The 17,210-nt window shown below is 35.7% G+C and overlaps 1 protein-coding gene across 1 annotated transcript in view; it reads left to right on the top strand.

Moving 5' to 3' along the window:
- LOC145666457 (uncharacterized) overlaps positions 1-17,210 on the top strand; it is a 314,168-nt gene that overhangs the window by 247,914 nt on the left and 49,044 nt on the right. Inside the window, exon 7 of the mRNA XM_081733695.1 lies at positions 2,308-2,407. Coding sequence (XP_081589821.1) covers positions 2,308-2,407 — 100 coding nt within the window. The remainder of the gene's footprint in view (positions 1-2,307; positions 2,408-17,210) is intronic.

Genomic DNA, 17,210 nt, shown 5'->3' with positions numbered 1-17,210 from the left:
ATGGATTTCACAAGAATAGGCTTCATCTCTAGCCTTATCCCTCTATTGATACAAACAACGCTCTTATCCTATGCTGGAAGCAGAAATGGTAGTTCTTCCGATTTCAATATTGGATCCAGCATAGCTTGGAAACTAATAATATATTACAGTTCCGTTGAAGCAAATTTCTTAAGAAAAGACCTTATCTGTGCCCGACTTTTATCTAGAAACACCAACAATGAGTACAGTATTTGTTTTGGTCCAACAGTTATTTACCAAAGTCACCATCTATTCTTAGCACATGCACTGTGCTGTGCTGTAAAGGAGAAGATACCTCGGTTGATTGAGATTTGTATAGCCTACAGTATAAAGTACTGTATATCAAAAAAAATATTTTCTGGTTTAAGGGGTCAGAGTACTAAATATTTTTGAAAAACTAACAATTTTTCTTTTGCCCGTTTTTGGTAAGTGAAAAGAGATAATGAAATGTAGCTTACCACAATAACAGATAATGTTATTCTACACCCGAAAATATGAATCGGAAGAATTTTCAGTGTTGCCATCCGTAGAAATTACAGTGTGACCAGAATTTGAATTACCCAAAAATCTAGGTTAATGCAGCGACTAGAAAAATGAACTCAGCGGTAATCGATGACTTATTATGCTGTCTTTGTTCCTTGTTAACTACTTTTTATATAATATTTGTATTTATTTTGTAATAACTTATTTATTTTATAATAATTTATGTCACACTGGTCACACTGTAATTTCTACGGATACCAACAGTAAAAATTCTTCCGATTTGTTTGCAGGTGTAGAATAACATTATCTATTATTGTGGTAAGCTACATTTCATTATCTCTTTTCACTTACGAAAAAGGAGCAAAAGAAAAATTGTTAGCTTTTGAAAAATACTTAGTAGTCTCCCCCTTAAGTAAATTCTCGTTCAACCGTAGCACCATCAGCCCCATCAAATTCGCTTAAACGGGACTATAGTGTAGTTTCAGAATGTAAAATGAAACCGAATTTTTTCATTAATGTTAGAGCATTTTGGTAAGAAAGGACTCAAAGAAGTTTATGTTGCTGTTAAAACGTTTATTTTAGAAAAGAAATGTCTGTTTCTTGCACCAAACTCTACGTATATTACAGAATCATGATAACATTTAACTTTTGTAGATATTAAAAAAGTGGACTTAACCTGCCAGTGGACAATATACTGATTTTTTAATTTTTTAAAAAATTCTTTTGCTGGTGAAGGGACATAACTTATTGCGGAAATACTGTTGCTAGCAAATTACCCTTCACTATTCTTTTATCAACATCCGACAGAATGTAGTACAATTGTATTTACATATAGAAATGATCATTCTTGCAATTTATTAAAAATTGATTCAAATTGGTTTCCTTTCACCAGCGTGCGCATGAATTTGTGTCATATGTGCTAATCGGTAATTTAACGTCCAGTTAGAGCACCGAAACTATATAACTCGGGAATTTAGTTTAATGGGGATTCGAACTCCGTGAGCTTATACCTGAAAGCGAATCCGCGACTCTTGTACACAGTTTGAGATTGGAAACTTATTTTAATATAGTGAAGAGTAGCCAGAAAGAAAAACATACATTTGTGATACAAAGTCACCAAGTTTTATTGGAAGCAGTTATACCATAGCTCAGTATAGCTCCACTGAGTTCCCTGTGTTATATGGAGAGTGTTCATCTTGTATTCAGGCTCACCCCACGTCTTCTGGGGTATCTGAGGAGCTACAGAAATAATAGTATTCTCAATACGGTCCTTCAGTTCTTGTAGATCTAGCACTTCGCTAAAAACAGTGTGTCTTTGATGTACTCCAAAAGGAAAAAGTCCAAAGAGGTAATGTGGATATTGATTTCCATTGATTACGTGTGAAACAGACCCTTATACACTCTACAGGTTCATCTCATACTCGGGGTTTACCATTATACGAAACGTTTTACCTCACTTCCTGTCGATAAAAATATTCCCGTCCGTGTCTTGATAGTACTACTTGACGAAAATTCCTTGTGAAATACATGGTGAAAATTTCACTGGATTTTCACAGCCATGTACTACCACACACATTGTACGCTTTCCTGAATTAAAGCATTTTTTAAAGCTACACTAGTACCGCCAGCACCAAATTCACTACGGCTTTTGCAATACTTTGCTAACCAAAAAATTTGTTTGTGGAAATGTGTAATGACTACTTAAAAACTGTCAAAATTCGAACATGTGTTATTCTGAACTTTTATAATAGTAATTAAATTGCTTTGAATTGCATGTCAGTTAATATTAATTTATTTTATTTTCAGATTATACTTCGTTGAAACATTTAAGGAATGTAATTCCTTCAACTGGCGAACGACTCTGTCTTGACCCGAGTGGGTTACGTGTGCTACTTAGGCAGCTTTGGTAAGCTCCTTATCAAGTAGAATAAACAAATGTATTTCTTCTATTGACCTCTTGATTAAAGGGTCTTTATTTGCAGGTTCGTATGACAGTGACGATGTCATTAGAGAAAATATGTTGAAAACATCTTGTCCGCATTAGCATATCGAAAACATAAATACAAAATTCCAATTGATTATCCACAGAAGAATTTACATTTTAGTTTAATGTCTCTTTCCAGCATTGAGTCTATAAATCATGTAAAGAGTTCGATGGGGCTCGAATCAGTGCAGAGGTCCGTGGTTATACGGTTAGTGTACGCGCTTTCGGTGCAGAAGATTTGATCATAGACTGACTATCCGTGAAACTGCGAGGGAATTCAATATTTACATCCACTCAAATTTTACCAAATCTTACAAGACCTAGACGTGTATTGGCAAAATTCGTGCCAAATTGTCACATAGAACCAGGACATTCGTGTCAACATTAGCAATCGCCACCCAAGAAAACAATCGCCAATAATTCAACAAGTCTGGCCAGTATCAACATAAGGATGAATCATGGGTTTACGGTACGGAAAACCAAGCTAATGTCATCCCAAAAAAATGGAATGAAATCTTTGAGTTTTACGTCCCTTGATTATGCCGGTTAGGCTAAAGGAGACGGTGATGATGAGTAATGAATGAAATGGTGAAATGAAGAAAGGGGGAGGAAACGGGAGAACCCCGAGGAAACACACGCACACGGTGTTTGTCCACCACAAAGTCCACTTGGCGGGGGCTGGGATCGAACCCGTAACCCCAAGCACCAGAGGTGAACGCTCTACCACTGAGATAACCCTGAGTATGTGCTGAAATATCATTACTGCACATCTTATGTCAACTAATACATTTGATTCTGTTATGCTCCAAACGTTATGTTTCCTCAAATAAAAGTAACGAAAACATTTCCAAACAATTTCTAGTGCGTGAATTAGTCGTTTGTATGAGTTTGGTAGCGATTGGAATTGAAATAACGTGAAAAAACGCGAAAACTGTGAAAGTGAGAAATCGACATAACTCCTTCAATACATTTATGTGGAAACTTTTTATTACAGATTCTTAATCAGCATCATTAGTGCTTTCGATTGATGTATGCACAACGTTCCAACTTGATATCAATTCTCCCTCCATTCCCTTGTTAGTGAAACGAGTAAGATTTGCCTAAAGACCACTCGATTTTTCATCATCCACGTCTACTTCTTACACCTGGAAGACACAAGGTAAGCGAGCTGAAATAATGCTGTTTTTTCTTTTTTAACCAAACATACTTTTTCTATGAACATGGCAGTTCATTTAACAGATGTAATTAAAAGTGCGTTCCTTGATTCTAAAATTTCTAAAAAAGATTCGATTATGTAGAACTAAGACAACAGGTGTGATAAAACATGTCATTAGTCAATGCATTTGAAGGAATTGAATGATATGTTACAGAAACAGAATTCAGTTTAATAATCGATGAATTTACAGATATTTCGACTCCAAAAATGTATATTTATACGTGATGTTTTGATCAAAATAGTAGGGAAATAAATACAAACAAAAAATTTCGGCAGCTATTGCAAACTTATTGTGATAAAAATGTGAAAGCTGCACATGAAGGTGCCACTGCAAATCGTCTCTATGACTTCCTATAAAATGCTTTTACAAATAGTAATATCCCATTCGAAAATGTAATAGGCTTCACATCCGATGAGTGCAACATAATGATAGGAAAAGATAATTCTGTTACAAGTAGGCTACGCAAGGACTTAACTTTGTACAAAAGTGTATATGTCATACATTGCATCTGTTTGCAAGCAAAGGCTTGCAAACACCGATTTGGAGTTCGAAACTGGAGATTACTTGGTAAGTTTATTATATTTTATTGCTATTATTAGCAGTATTATGCTTGTTTCTACAAGTATCACGTGCATAACGAATATACGATAATATTTTGTAATATATGATAATTTTAAACGCAAAAATCGATAATGTTGTTTTCCGAGGTTGGCAACAGTGGTTCCTTGATATCTTTGCCATTGGCCCTTCAGTGTTCACTTCTGCCACCTCGAACAAAATCGGACTGGCTCTAGATAGTCTTAAATATCTAGATATTTGCTTATTACTTTCATTTTTGTGCAGCAAGAAAAAAGTTCCAAATGTCGAATACAGAAATTACTCTTAGGTACGAAAAATTTAAATGACCTTCCCGTTAACTTATTTTGTTGCTGTACACAATTATTTCATGCAAACCACTTTTGGGAAAATGACTTCACTGGAAGAAGAAAGAATTGTCTAGGTATTTCAGTAGAACTGGAGATGCAGCATCTCCTTGATACATATTGTCCCTGGAATGAGCAACTTCGCCGAAACATTGTTTCATCTGAGCCTAATCTGGGAATATCAATAACGTTTTCATTGTATTATTTTATTATTTCCTTCTCTCGGTGCCTTATGTTCCAATTACATCGTCAAACTCCTTTTGGAAAACTAAAACAAAATGGCAAATCATAAGCAAAGAGATATGTTGCAACTTGACGTTCAAGATTTGTTCACTAATGACAACCTTCCATAATCGAATTCTCTGCTTAGATTTCGTTCCGACTTGGGAATCAACATATTTATCTTTAGTATGTAGTACAAAATTGCTAGGGAACGGAGATGTATATAGAAGACAAGAGTATCTGCAGGATTCTTTCCAAGGGGGAGGCAGGAGACTGACACAAGCGAAGTCTCCAATATAAACACTTTGATGCATATGTTACTTTATGTAAAACAATTATTATTGACGCATTACATAGCTTTATTAACTGGAGTAAATATATTAAATACTGAACTGAACTAAATGTACTTTTTACATGTATCACGAAGAACCGAACCCTTTTGTAAAATCCAGAGGGAACGCCAAAGCCGACAGAAGGAATACGCTTGTTTTCTATTTTTTCCGTACTGCGTACTAGCCCAACTACAACATTGGGTGTCGTAACTAAAAGAATCTTTTTCCGACAAACAAAGGTTTTAGTCTCTAAAATTATGTCACTAATATTTGTTTACAATTAGTTAATGTACTTGGGTTATTTTCAATATACTTCCAACCAACTATGCAAAAGACAGTATTTAAGAATTGGTAAAACTTTGATATTATTTGATTTGAGATTATGGGTGATTAGTGCGTTTATTATGGGCGATTCGTGCTTTCTCTCTTGCTATCAGAGATTTCGCACAATATTAACTGTTAAATGTAAATTATTGGTGTTGTTCGTTTTCATTAGATTCTTAGGTTGAAATTATGAATATACAAAATAATTAATCCAAATGTTAATAAATTTTAAGAACTGTAATTTATAAAGACTTGCTTAAATATTAGCAGCAAGTATGTTGTTTTGTCAAGAGATTTTCTTGACTAGCAAAGTTGCACAGTCATCGATAAAACCGCGTTGATATATTTTATTTATTGATGAAAAAAAACAATCCCCAGCTAGTAAGTCAGTTACATTACCATTAAATGATACCATTAATGATACCATAGCAGTGATGGTACCATTAATTGATAGACAATAAAACTGAAATATCTATTTTAAGACGTGTAGGTTCTTTAAAGCGTTCTGTTTTTCCAGGCAGATTCTCATTCGTCAGATCTACCAGTCAAAGGTCTTTGTTTGGATCCAGAAACAGATTTAAAATCCTTAAGGAATCAAGACGGATGGAAGAAGAAGAAGCATGTGTTTTTATGGAGTAGTGGATCTAAACTTACCTTGGTTACATTCTTGATATTATGGAATGAAAGAAAAATATTCTTTGTGCCATGAGTACCAAACCATAGGAAGTGACTTGTGATGCAAAGGGAAACTGTGTACGTATAGTCCTTAATCATGTCTTCAAGAAATTCTTCGGTTGGATGATTAAGGGATTAATATACAGCCTAACTTCAAGTTATTGGAAGAATTTATTAAGATACATTGAAAAATATAGTTTGATAAAGCAGATAGCTTCGACATGATCATGAATAATACAATAGACATATCTGTGAAATAGATGCAATAATTCCTTGCTTCTAGAATATATCTTATGATCTTATGATCTTATCCTTGGGATCTTACGTACTTCTAATATTTCTTTTAAATCTTGGTTCACTTTAAGACGAAGTTTATAACATGTGTTTTGTTCATCAGAAGATTACAATGGAACTAAATTTTGCAGAAGAAACATTTATTATAAAAGTATTATTCGCAAAAACAGTTGTACTTCTATTTTCAAAGAAATTTATCAGGTTTTCAGCATCAAAGACATTAAAACTTTGTAAATTGATTCTATCATACCTAAGACAAATTTTGGCGAAAACAAGTTTGTCAATAAATGTCTGTGTAAAATGGGAAAAAAAATAATTTGTGTAAACGACCAGAAGAATACACAAAATATGAAATTGAAAAAAATACACGATTGATACATTCTTCGTCAAACCAAATATTTTTCTTGGTTCTTCTAGGGTCATGCGTTGTTGATGATGACAAATTATAAAGCCCATGGACAGCGTGGAACAAATTTCGAGATATGTTCACAATACTTGGAAAAGTTCAGAACGCACTCACGCCAAGTCACAACATTTTGTGCAAAATATTTTATGACTAGTCAAATGTGATCTGTACACGAAGACTCAAAAGTTATTGAGTTTTAAATTGAGAAGAAACAACAAGATTCAACTTTTACCTAACAATCAATGTTCTTCCAAAGAAGAGTTTACAGTACGTTTCTTACTCAATGCCTAGGGAGATCGAACAACTCCAATTATTTGAAGTAAGAAGCTGTAAGGTTTCAGGGTTTATGATAGATTGTTCAACGCTGTTTAACTTCTTCAAGATTTTGTTACTCTTTATAGTGCTTCTGAAATTATTACATTCAATATTACTGTGAATTAAGAAACATATACTAAATCTTCAACGAGCTGAAACATCCAATTCTTGACGTTACGTATTAGTTGTCGACTTTGCACCTAGCTTCTACGTCGGAACCGCTGTCTATGACTGCAGTCTTGGAGTTACTGATTGTCGATTTTGTACCCACCTTCTACGTTGGAAATGTTGCTCATGTCTGTTTAAAATCCAATGGAGGTTAGTATGTTTAATGTCAGATCTAAACATTAATATGCTGTAGTATATTTCGCTTTCTTTCAGAACAACAAACAAGCGCTTTCAAGAGTTGAACATTATATATAAAGGTAACCAAGAAATTTCTGTCGCTTTTGTGGAGGTCTTTGTTCGATTGGCCCTCACACAGTAAGCTGAATGCGAATGGAGATAGAGCTAAGGTCAGTTGTCCAACATACTACCTGGTTGTGGCAGTTCAGTTACATCGTGAACTCGCTTGAGGACAAAGTGGACATGGGACCTCAACAGAACGTCATAAAGGCCTATATGCTGCACGAGTTCAAACTGGGGTCAAACGCCACTGTAGCGGGATGGTGTTATACCAGGCCTTTCGTGAGGGTGTCGTGACTACGCGGACAGTGCAGCGGTGGTTTATCATGCTTAAGGACGGTGACGAAACACTCGAAGAAGCACCATATGCTGGAAGACAAATACATGTACAAAATGAAGATCTTCAATCAAGCAACAATTGAGGCGAACAGTGGCCAGACATATGAGGAACTGGGACTACAATTCAGTGTGAATGGAGAAACCATTCGGCAGCACCTCCATCAAATTGGGAAGCTACAAGTTGGGTCGATGGATCCCATATGATTTGACTCCAGGCCAGAAGACAACACGAGAAGACATCTGTGTTTCTTTGCTGTCTCGTCTGAGGAAGGAGTGATTTCTGTACAGGGTGTTGACATATGATGAGAAGTGATTCCTGTACGAAATTCCACGGCGCCATAATCATTGGTTAGCATCCAATGAACCAGTTCCAAAACAGCTGAAACCAGCACTACACCGGAAGAAGGTCATCCTATGTGTTTGGTGAACTGTTCGTGACATCGTGCATCGGGAACTGCTTCCAACTGGTCAATGCAACCATGTACTGTTAGCAGTTGAGTCGCGTTCAAGATAAACTCAAAACTCTGGAGCCAACACTTCTGAATTTTAAAGGGTTCCTCCTGTTACAGGACAACGCTAAGCCCCACGTGGCTAGGATGACCTTGGATACCATTCTACGCCTTGGATGGGAAACTATTGCATACGCCATACTCCCCGGACATTGCATCGTCCGATTATCAATTGGTTCATTCCTTGCACAATCACCTTAGAGCATGACAGTTCAAATCTCTAGTAGAGGTGCAAAATGCACTTGATATTTTCTTCGTTTCACGACCCACCAAGTTCTACAGCGATGGAAACCATGGCCTTCCAGAACGTTGGCAGAAGGTCGTCGAAGCTGATGGGGACTATTTTTGAATTCCAGGTACGTCTTAGGTGACATATCAATGTTCGAAGGAGGTGGGTGAAAAAGCGACAGAACTTTCTTGGTTACCTTTATATAACTATTTGACTTGTGGCTCAGGAAACTTCAGTTCCCAACTCTTACCAAATTCATCCAAAGTGACTTTTCCAGAAGTTAAGATTTTGGTAAATCTGTTTGTCTTTATGAATTCATCCTATTTGGTGGAAACTGTCAGGCAACCAAAAGAAAGAATTTAGAAGAAACGAATTAAAAGTTATTACTCCGTACATATCTTGTATTCATCAGTAAAAGTTTCCGTAAAATGTGTACACAATAGCACAGACCAACTTTTCTCCTTCACTGATTTCTGTGTGGTCATCCCTAGACTTAGCCAGTATTTAAATGAGATGGATGGGTAAGCAAATAGTGTTCGCAATGTTGCTTTTACTTAACAGTTACCTTCCACTGAGGGGGACCATAGTGGTACAGTTTCTCACGATGGACGTCGTCGCCACACAATGCTAGTACTTCTCAGTGTAAATGAGGGCATTGATTTTGAGTTTTGTTTCGACCTTCACCCTATAGTAATGAAAGTAACAATCAAAAAAACCTTTCGAGAAACTTTATTCGCATTGACGCACAAAGTTACATTGGTCTTTCTAACGAACGCCTCGGTAGATGATGGTCAACCCCTTTTACAGTCCTTTAGGTAAATCTATGCTTCCTGCATGTCACCACAAACTTCCAGCAGTACCAGATAGGTGGCGCTTATTTTTTCGCTCAGTAATGTAGATTGCATTCATACTGGCCTTGCGGATAGTTTGCAGTTTCAATTTAATGTGGATCATACGACTCAGTATGATTGAGCCACATGTAATCATCGTTTGACCGTAACATGCTAAGGTAATGAACTCTTACAGGCAGTCATGTTCTTGGTCTTCTTTAGCACAGATTTTGTGAGTTCCACTGATGTCCTCTTTGGATGCAATTTCGTTGATTATGAGTTGCTAGAAAGTATGCTCTATATAACGTTTAATTAAACCACTGACAGTGGCTTGCCCCATTACAAAGCCATTGTTCTATTATTATACTGTACTATTATGAGGGAAAAGCTAAAGTTTCCATGGGAAGGAGTCATGACGTACTCTCCTCAAAAGCGATTTTTCTCATCAGCATTTTGCCCATTGCAATACCTTCATTTTGCTGCACAAGTGAGAGACTGTTACTCGTGTCCGTACAGTTTCGTTGGTCTGTAAACCCAGTTTGACAGGTATTACTGTCTTCAAGTTGTTCGAATAGAAAAAAGGATCAGCTTTCTCTACTAGAGTGGAAGATGCGAACTCAGGTCAAAGAAAGAGGCAACAACAACTATGGAATTCGCATATGTTGATAACACATTCCCTTATCCGACGACGCTTAGCCAGCTGAAACTCTTCGGGACTTCGTGCCAAAAGTTAAGTTTAAAGTTAAAGACATAAATGTACAAAGTAGCCCATAATTATGTATATGATATTTCAAAAACTGCGGTAAAGAAACTAGCAACAAAACTTGAACATGAATTTGCACATACACACATTACTCCCATACCTTTTCTTACAAAAAATTTAACATTAGTTCTCCATAGTATGGTCCACCAATGCACCATCCAAATCGATACATGCCTAGAGACAAATAGCAACATGGTCATAAGCAGCTTGACAGATCCGTATTAGTATCCTGTGAAACTCTTCTGTGATAGCGCCCCGCAGCTCGGCCAAATTGCTTATTTGATGTTGATACACTTTGTCCTTTAAAACACCTCATAAGAAAGAGTCAGGTAGTGTCAAAATGGGAGATCAAGCTCGCCACATCGATCGATGCAGCGGTTCAGGAATGTTTCGTTCAGCTACTCTCGCACGCAGTTCTCTCGTACGACATAGAGACGGTTCTATGTCCAGTGACCGTTATACCAACTCTCAGACTACACAGTGTTGCCATATCAAAACTTTTAGTCCAGAATTACAAATACTGCAGGTAGTCAAATGTCACTTACATTATTGAGGGCCACCCTGTATATATACATATATTGTCATTTACGCGTATATAATATTATAGGCATATATTAAATAAGAGTGGAAGTCATTACTGTAGATAATATCGCACTGTTATTTGAAATCTACAGTACTTAAATTCTCAATTTTACAAGTGAATGCAACAGATTTTCCAAAATTCTTTTCAACTTATAGTGTACACCTGTGTCTAAGCTAACTACACATATTTTGTTATTTGGAGTTTGCCTATTAATTATTTTTACGGTTTACATCTATTAGTTATTATCCTTCATTCTTTTCAGGTTTTAGAATCTTCGATGTCACTAACTACGGTTAAATCATCTTAATCTTGACAATTACTTTGAAATTCAACATAAAGAAGAGTAAGAAGTATCTCTTCCCTCTCAAGAAAGTAAGTTTTTTTTTCTTTATCTTTGCTTAATTGTAGAGATTCCTTCTAGTTCCGTTAAATATCAAGTTTCGATTTGAGTTATAAGAGGTACGATTTTGCGTATGTTTTCGAAATTATATTCTCAAGGATCTCAGTGCTATATAAATATATTTCTATTAGCAATTTGATAATTTGTCATGTTCACTTCTAACCAAAGGGCCATCTCGCATGTCTTTCATAAAATGTGGTCTCGGTTTCAACTTCTGGAATGCATAGAATTCTGATGTTGGCCCACCATTGTGAAGCAGTTGAGCTCATTCGATTAAGAGGTAACGAACTCCATCCCATACAGAATTACACAATGACCAAGGGATGCGAAGAGCTAACCATACACCAACTAAAATCCGTCCATTGTATTGGAGTTCGGCGTTTCTACCAGCATCGAGGCTATATGAGACGTGGGTCTACAACTTCACTTGGAATCCGATCTCTATGATCTCCCGCCGGGAATCCCCAGGCCTTTCGCGCCGAAGACGCGGCTATACTAATCATATAGCCATGATGGATCTCAGTCCCATTATTAACATTACTGATTATGCATAGTAGGCCTATAAGAGTTTGCAAATAATTTAGACAGTTATCAAGAAAGACAGAAAACACTTAAGAAAAAGAGTGCATAAAATAGAAAAAGTGTTAAATATTTTATTGATACGATCGGAATGTCGGTTTTTATGTTAGATTACAGACTTTCTGTAATCTAACCAATGAATTATCCAGACTGAAATACGCAATCAATCATATGGAAATGTGTTGAACAGGGTCGCGTGAAGTAAATCATAGATAAAACACAATTGCGAGTGCTTATCCATTCAGAGTTTAAACATTCTATCCATCTAGCCGTGGAGAAACATCAACAGTGAATTTTCGTGCCGGTGACTCAGCAGTGAAAAATGAGCCCTACGCAACCCACCAACGAGATGTTCTGATGAGTTCCTCAGCAATATCGTGAAAGTGGGCTCTCGGAAAAGTATTAGTGCCATTGCAGACGAATTCGACATACTCCCTACCACTGTCATTCGTCAGCTTCCAGCAATCGGTAAGGTGAAAAAGTTGGACTCATGGGTGCCATATGAGGATCCTCATCTAGAGATGTGCAATACTCTGAGTGTACTGAATAACTGGGAAGGCTTCCTGCATCGGATTGTTGATTGGATGAAAAATGAATCTGCTACGATAATCATACAGGGTAAGAACTGGTTGAATCATGATCAACGCCCAAACTGACTTCTTCAAACGCAGATTTTGTTGCTGGAATGTGCTGGAATGGCGGTCTATGGTAAGAGTGATATATATTGTTTTTCTTTATCGAGAAGAGCATCATTTCAGAATGTTACAGCGAACTCCATGAAATGCATCGAAAACTTATCCGCAAGCATCCAGCAATAGCTGAGAGACATATCCTCTTGTTTCACAAAAATGAACTTCCATATGCCACTCGAAGGACGGTGCAGACTCTCCATAAGTTGCAGTGTGAAACCATTCCTCACCAACCATATTCTACTGACATTTCTCCTATCGACTACCACCTCTTCCGGCATCTCGATCACTTCTTGGCAGGGAACATTTCCTGATCACCGGCAGTGCAACGTGCATTGCACACTCCAGACTTGTTTCATCATGAATGTGTTGCTGTAGCTGAAAACAGCTCTAACAAGGTATCATTTCTTCATCTTTGAAAGTTACACGTTATTCGGATGTTTCTTTCGCACCAACCCACTACAAATATGTATATGTATGTAAGTATGTATATGTCTCTTATGATATCTAGCAAGAATGAAGTATTTAAATTGTAAAATTTTATTTGTATCATCTTCAAAACAGTATATTAGTGTTGTTTCCATATTTAAGTGGTTACATATGATTTATAACATTGCAAAGAACTAACCTTGTTTGAAATTTATTGGTTAATCGTAAAATAGGTTTCATGTCTTAACAGATTTAGCTGTGGAGAAACAAAAGAAATATTATGCATTTTCTCGTTTTAGTCAGTAATTAATTTTGCTTTATATTTTAAGTTCTAGTTTCTTTTATATAATTGTAAGGGTAGTATCTTGGTCGTATAGTGCTCTTTCCTGATTGGAAGCGTCGCACTTCATGTGTGTGCACGTTGATGACATTATGAGAGTGAATTCTCACATTTTCTTCTACTTTCTCACCATCTCTTTCCGAACTTACTCACTAGCATCTATCAACAAAAAATTTTTATTCCATTTTCTTTCTGAAATACAGCTCATTTCATGGAAAACATCTTGGGTAATATATTAAATGAATCATTACATTTCGGTATCCAATCAAATGATTGGTGTCAAGTAATATCGCAACTGGCATCCTCCATTATCTAGTGTATATACTGTAACCTAGGTCTTCTTCTAGCATTCTTTCCTTGTTTAAGTTGGTCTATCAACTTTTCAATTAGTCCATCATGGCGTAAGATATTATCACTCCAGAACTCTATTTTTTTCACAACACTTTTAACAGGAAAGGTCTTTTCCCCCCATTCTTCTTAGTATTTCTTGGTTTGTTAGTATGTCCATCTTTGAAATTTTCAAAACACGTTTCTACCATCAGATTTCAAAGGCAGTTATGCGTTTCTTATTTGTTTCGCCAGACATCCAGTTCTCGCTTCTAGACAAAGGTAGTTAGCAAGCGCTTGCAAATCTTCGTATCAATATTATAGGAATAAGTATGTTCAATTTTCTGTTGAAGGTGGCATTAGCTTGGTTTATTCGATAGCAATCTCTCCTTAAATCTTCCATGCAGTGTTATCTTACAACCAAGGTACGTGAAAGTAGATACATAGCGCAGCTTCCATCTCTTGCTCAGCTTTAGCTAACTCTTCCTCTTCTGAATCCGAATTGATCATATGAAAGGATAGATTCTACTTTTTCTTCGATTTTCCGTAGAACGATTGCCTGACTTACTGAGATCGGAGTTCTATATGTTCAAATTAGATGGCTGATTTTTTTTCTTTTGCGTAACATACTTTTTAAAGTCATCCAGAATTTGTGCTATCTCATACACCCCTTTCACCAGGCGAAACAGCTATTTACATATTTGAGAATGTGAGGAATTGATAAATTCTGCGGAACGTTACCAACATTAGGAGCAGAAATTGTTTTTTGACTACTGTTTCCTTTGAATAAACAGTTTAGAACAGAGTCACTCAAGTCGGAAACAAAGTTTTCTTTGTATAAAACATTTATTCAGTGCTGAAAATTATTTCTGAGCTGACGCTCTTTCCGATTTTCTTTTTTTCCTTTAGTTTAATATACTTTTGTCAATGTACACTCATGTCCAAAATGATTGTCGCATATCTATAATTGTCTTCTTGTAAGAATATAATTTGATAACGATTTTGCAGAGTACTTTTAATACTGATATTATGTGTATAATTGGGAAATGTATATTTGTGGTAAATTTCATAGGAAAAGAATTATAAATACGAAAATTAGAATGAGTAAAACAAAATGTTGATAAATGGACAAGAAAGATTTATTTTCATTTTATTGTTCTTATTTACTGCACTTTTGACATGAAATTTGCCACATACATGTCTTCGCCGATTATACACATTCTAACATTATAAGAAATACCGGGCGAATTCTCTATCAAATTATATTCCTACAACAACATATTTATAGACATGCGACAATTTTGGACAAGAGTGTACATTGCATGTAAGTTCAAGTGTTAGCTAATATTACTGAATACTTCCTAGCATACTTTTGTGTACTGTGGTAGAAGTCATGAGTTCAATTTTATCATCATAATCATAATTTCTCATCTTATTCTCTGCTATCATCTTCCTATCATCTTTGCTTTTAAGGTTATAAACGTCAAATGAAGAATTCAAAAAGATAAATAGATTCATAATATTGAATTGCTACTGCCTCTGACTTTTGAAATAGGTCCCGTTGCTCCTACATTTAGGAAGCCTTCCCGTGAAAAGTCTGGATTCAACACCTCAATATGTAATTAATTTTCTGAATTTTTAGTTTTTAACTAAACTAAATGCTTCAAAAAATTATATATTCTTCAAACTTTAAAACAAATGTCAAAGCAAAAGAGTTAGACCTATTAGAGAGTACGAAAGAGGTCGAGGAGTGGTAAAGAGAATAATCTTCAAACTCGAATTTTTATTAATTTATTTATTCTACATATTCATTCCAAAGTTAAACATGTTTTGGATATGGTTACTTAACAATTCTTCCAGAATTGATCTGGCCTACTTAAAACTGCTCTTTGTAATTACAATGTTTGGGTTCTTTAAAAATATCAGTATTTCATCATTTATGTTACTAAGTAGGCAATAATCATAGGAAGAAAAGTCTAGTGACTCTAGTAGATTGTCAGTACATTGAAACTACAAATGATTTAAAACATCTAGTCATTTACTATTCTAATATGAAAAGATTTGTTTGTTAAAAAAAAATAAAAAATAAACTTATATTTCACCCTCACTTTTCTTTCAACAAGTTTTAGTTTTCTCCAGTACGTTTCAACTACTACATCTGCGTTCATTTTTTGACCCTTCTGATGGTAGTTTGTAAGCAGTTAATCTATTTGCACTAAATCTCCTTGTTTTCAATTTTCAGATAACAAAGGGTATGCAGGATAGATTTTATGGTACGTAGCTTCAATTAAATGGGGTGGTTGGATCAATGGGTGGGTGGGGATAGTGAACCATCAATCTTCAGACACTTCAAAGGGTCAAAGGTGAAGATTGATGGTTTCTGGATTGACAGACAGGGAAACAGGCAGTGGAAGGAAGGCGTTTGGGCCGCTGGGCAGACGGTCGGATGTAGTTACGACTTTTTTTTTTTAAATCTGCGCTTTACATATTGATCTTTTTTTTTCTTGGGTGGCATTGGATTGGGTGCGTGGGATGTCTTACAGAGGCAATGCCAGTCAAGTCTAGAGATATCCCAATTAAGAGGCAGAAAGGTTTTACTCTGAACACACACACATCTATACGTAGACATATACACGTACGACAACACTTCCATTCACGTATACACAAGTACATACGTATAAATATATTAAACTACACGCACCCCATCTACACTGCTAGGACTCCAGACACCCATACAAACTCTCTCACACACACACTCATATATATATATATATATATATATATATATATATATATATATGTATATATATATATATATATATATATATATATATATATGTATGTATGTATGTATGTATATTGACAAATACACATTTTGGAGCGGGAAAACTGAGTCCAATACTCGGCTAGAGCATATGTGGTTCGACTCCCTTGTTAAGCTGTAGATCCACACCTCATATAGCCTCGTTGCTGAAAGGGACGCTTAACTCAAAAAATAAAAAAAGGAATCCAACACACTCACACACATTTGACACTGCGATAGAAACGTCCATTATGTCACACGTAGATAACTACATTCACTGATAAAAATCAAAATTGTTAGAAGATACTTGTTAACTGATTTCTAAGAACTTGCAAATAAAATATCTTGATTTTTTCCAAGAGTGTACCTTACATTTTTTGACAACAATTGTCGAACATAAATATCATTTCAATCGTATCTACAAATAGTTAATATTATTATTAAGAAAATCTACTTTATTATCTCCGCATTTCTTTTTCCACTCGACTTCTAACATTCCTAAAAGCGTACAACGACATCAATCAATTTACATAACAGACAGAAATGGTGTAAATTATAAATTATTGTTCATTTCCACCCACCAAATCCCACAAACCATGATTTCATTCGTAACCCATTTTGACCCTAATTTGAACTTCGGAAACATAGTGACAACCGTAATTCCACTCGTCACCAAACTTGCTGTGTTATTCTTATATTTTTAATGTTCATTTCTCCCCCTATTTTAATCATATACTCTATTATACCTATAATTATTTTCTTCACTCTCCTTTCTCTACAACTTTCACTCCT

Source organism: Thermobia domestica, chromosome 12 (genome assembly GCF_964235325.1).
Source record: "Thermobia domestica chromosome 12, izTheDome1.hap1.1, whole genome shotgun sequence".
Lineage (NCBI taxonomy): Eukaryota > Metazoa > Arthropoda > Insecta > Zygentoma > Lepismatidae > Thermobia > Thermobia domestica.
The sequence above is the reverse complement of the archived record's forward strand: the minus strand, read 5'-3'. Positions and strand labels throughout refer to the sequence as shown.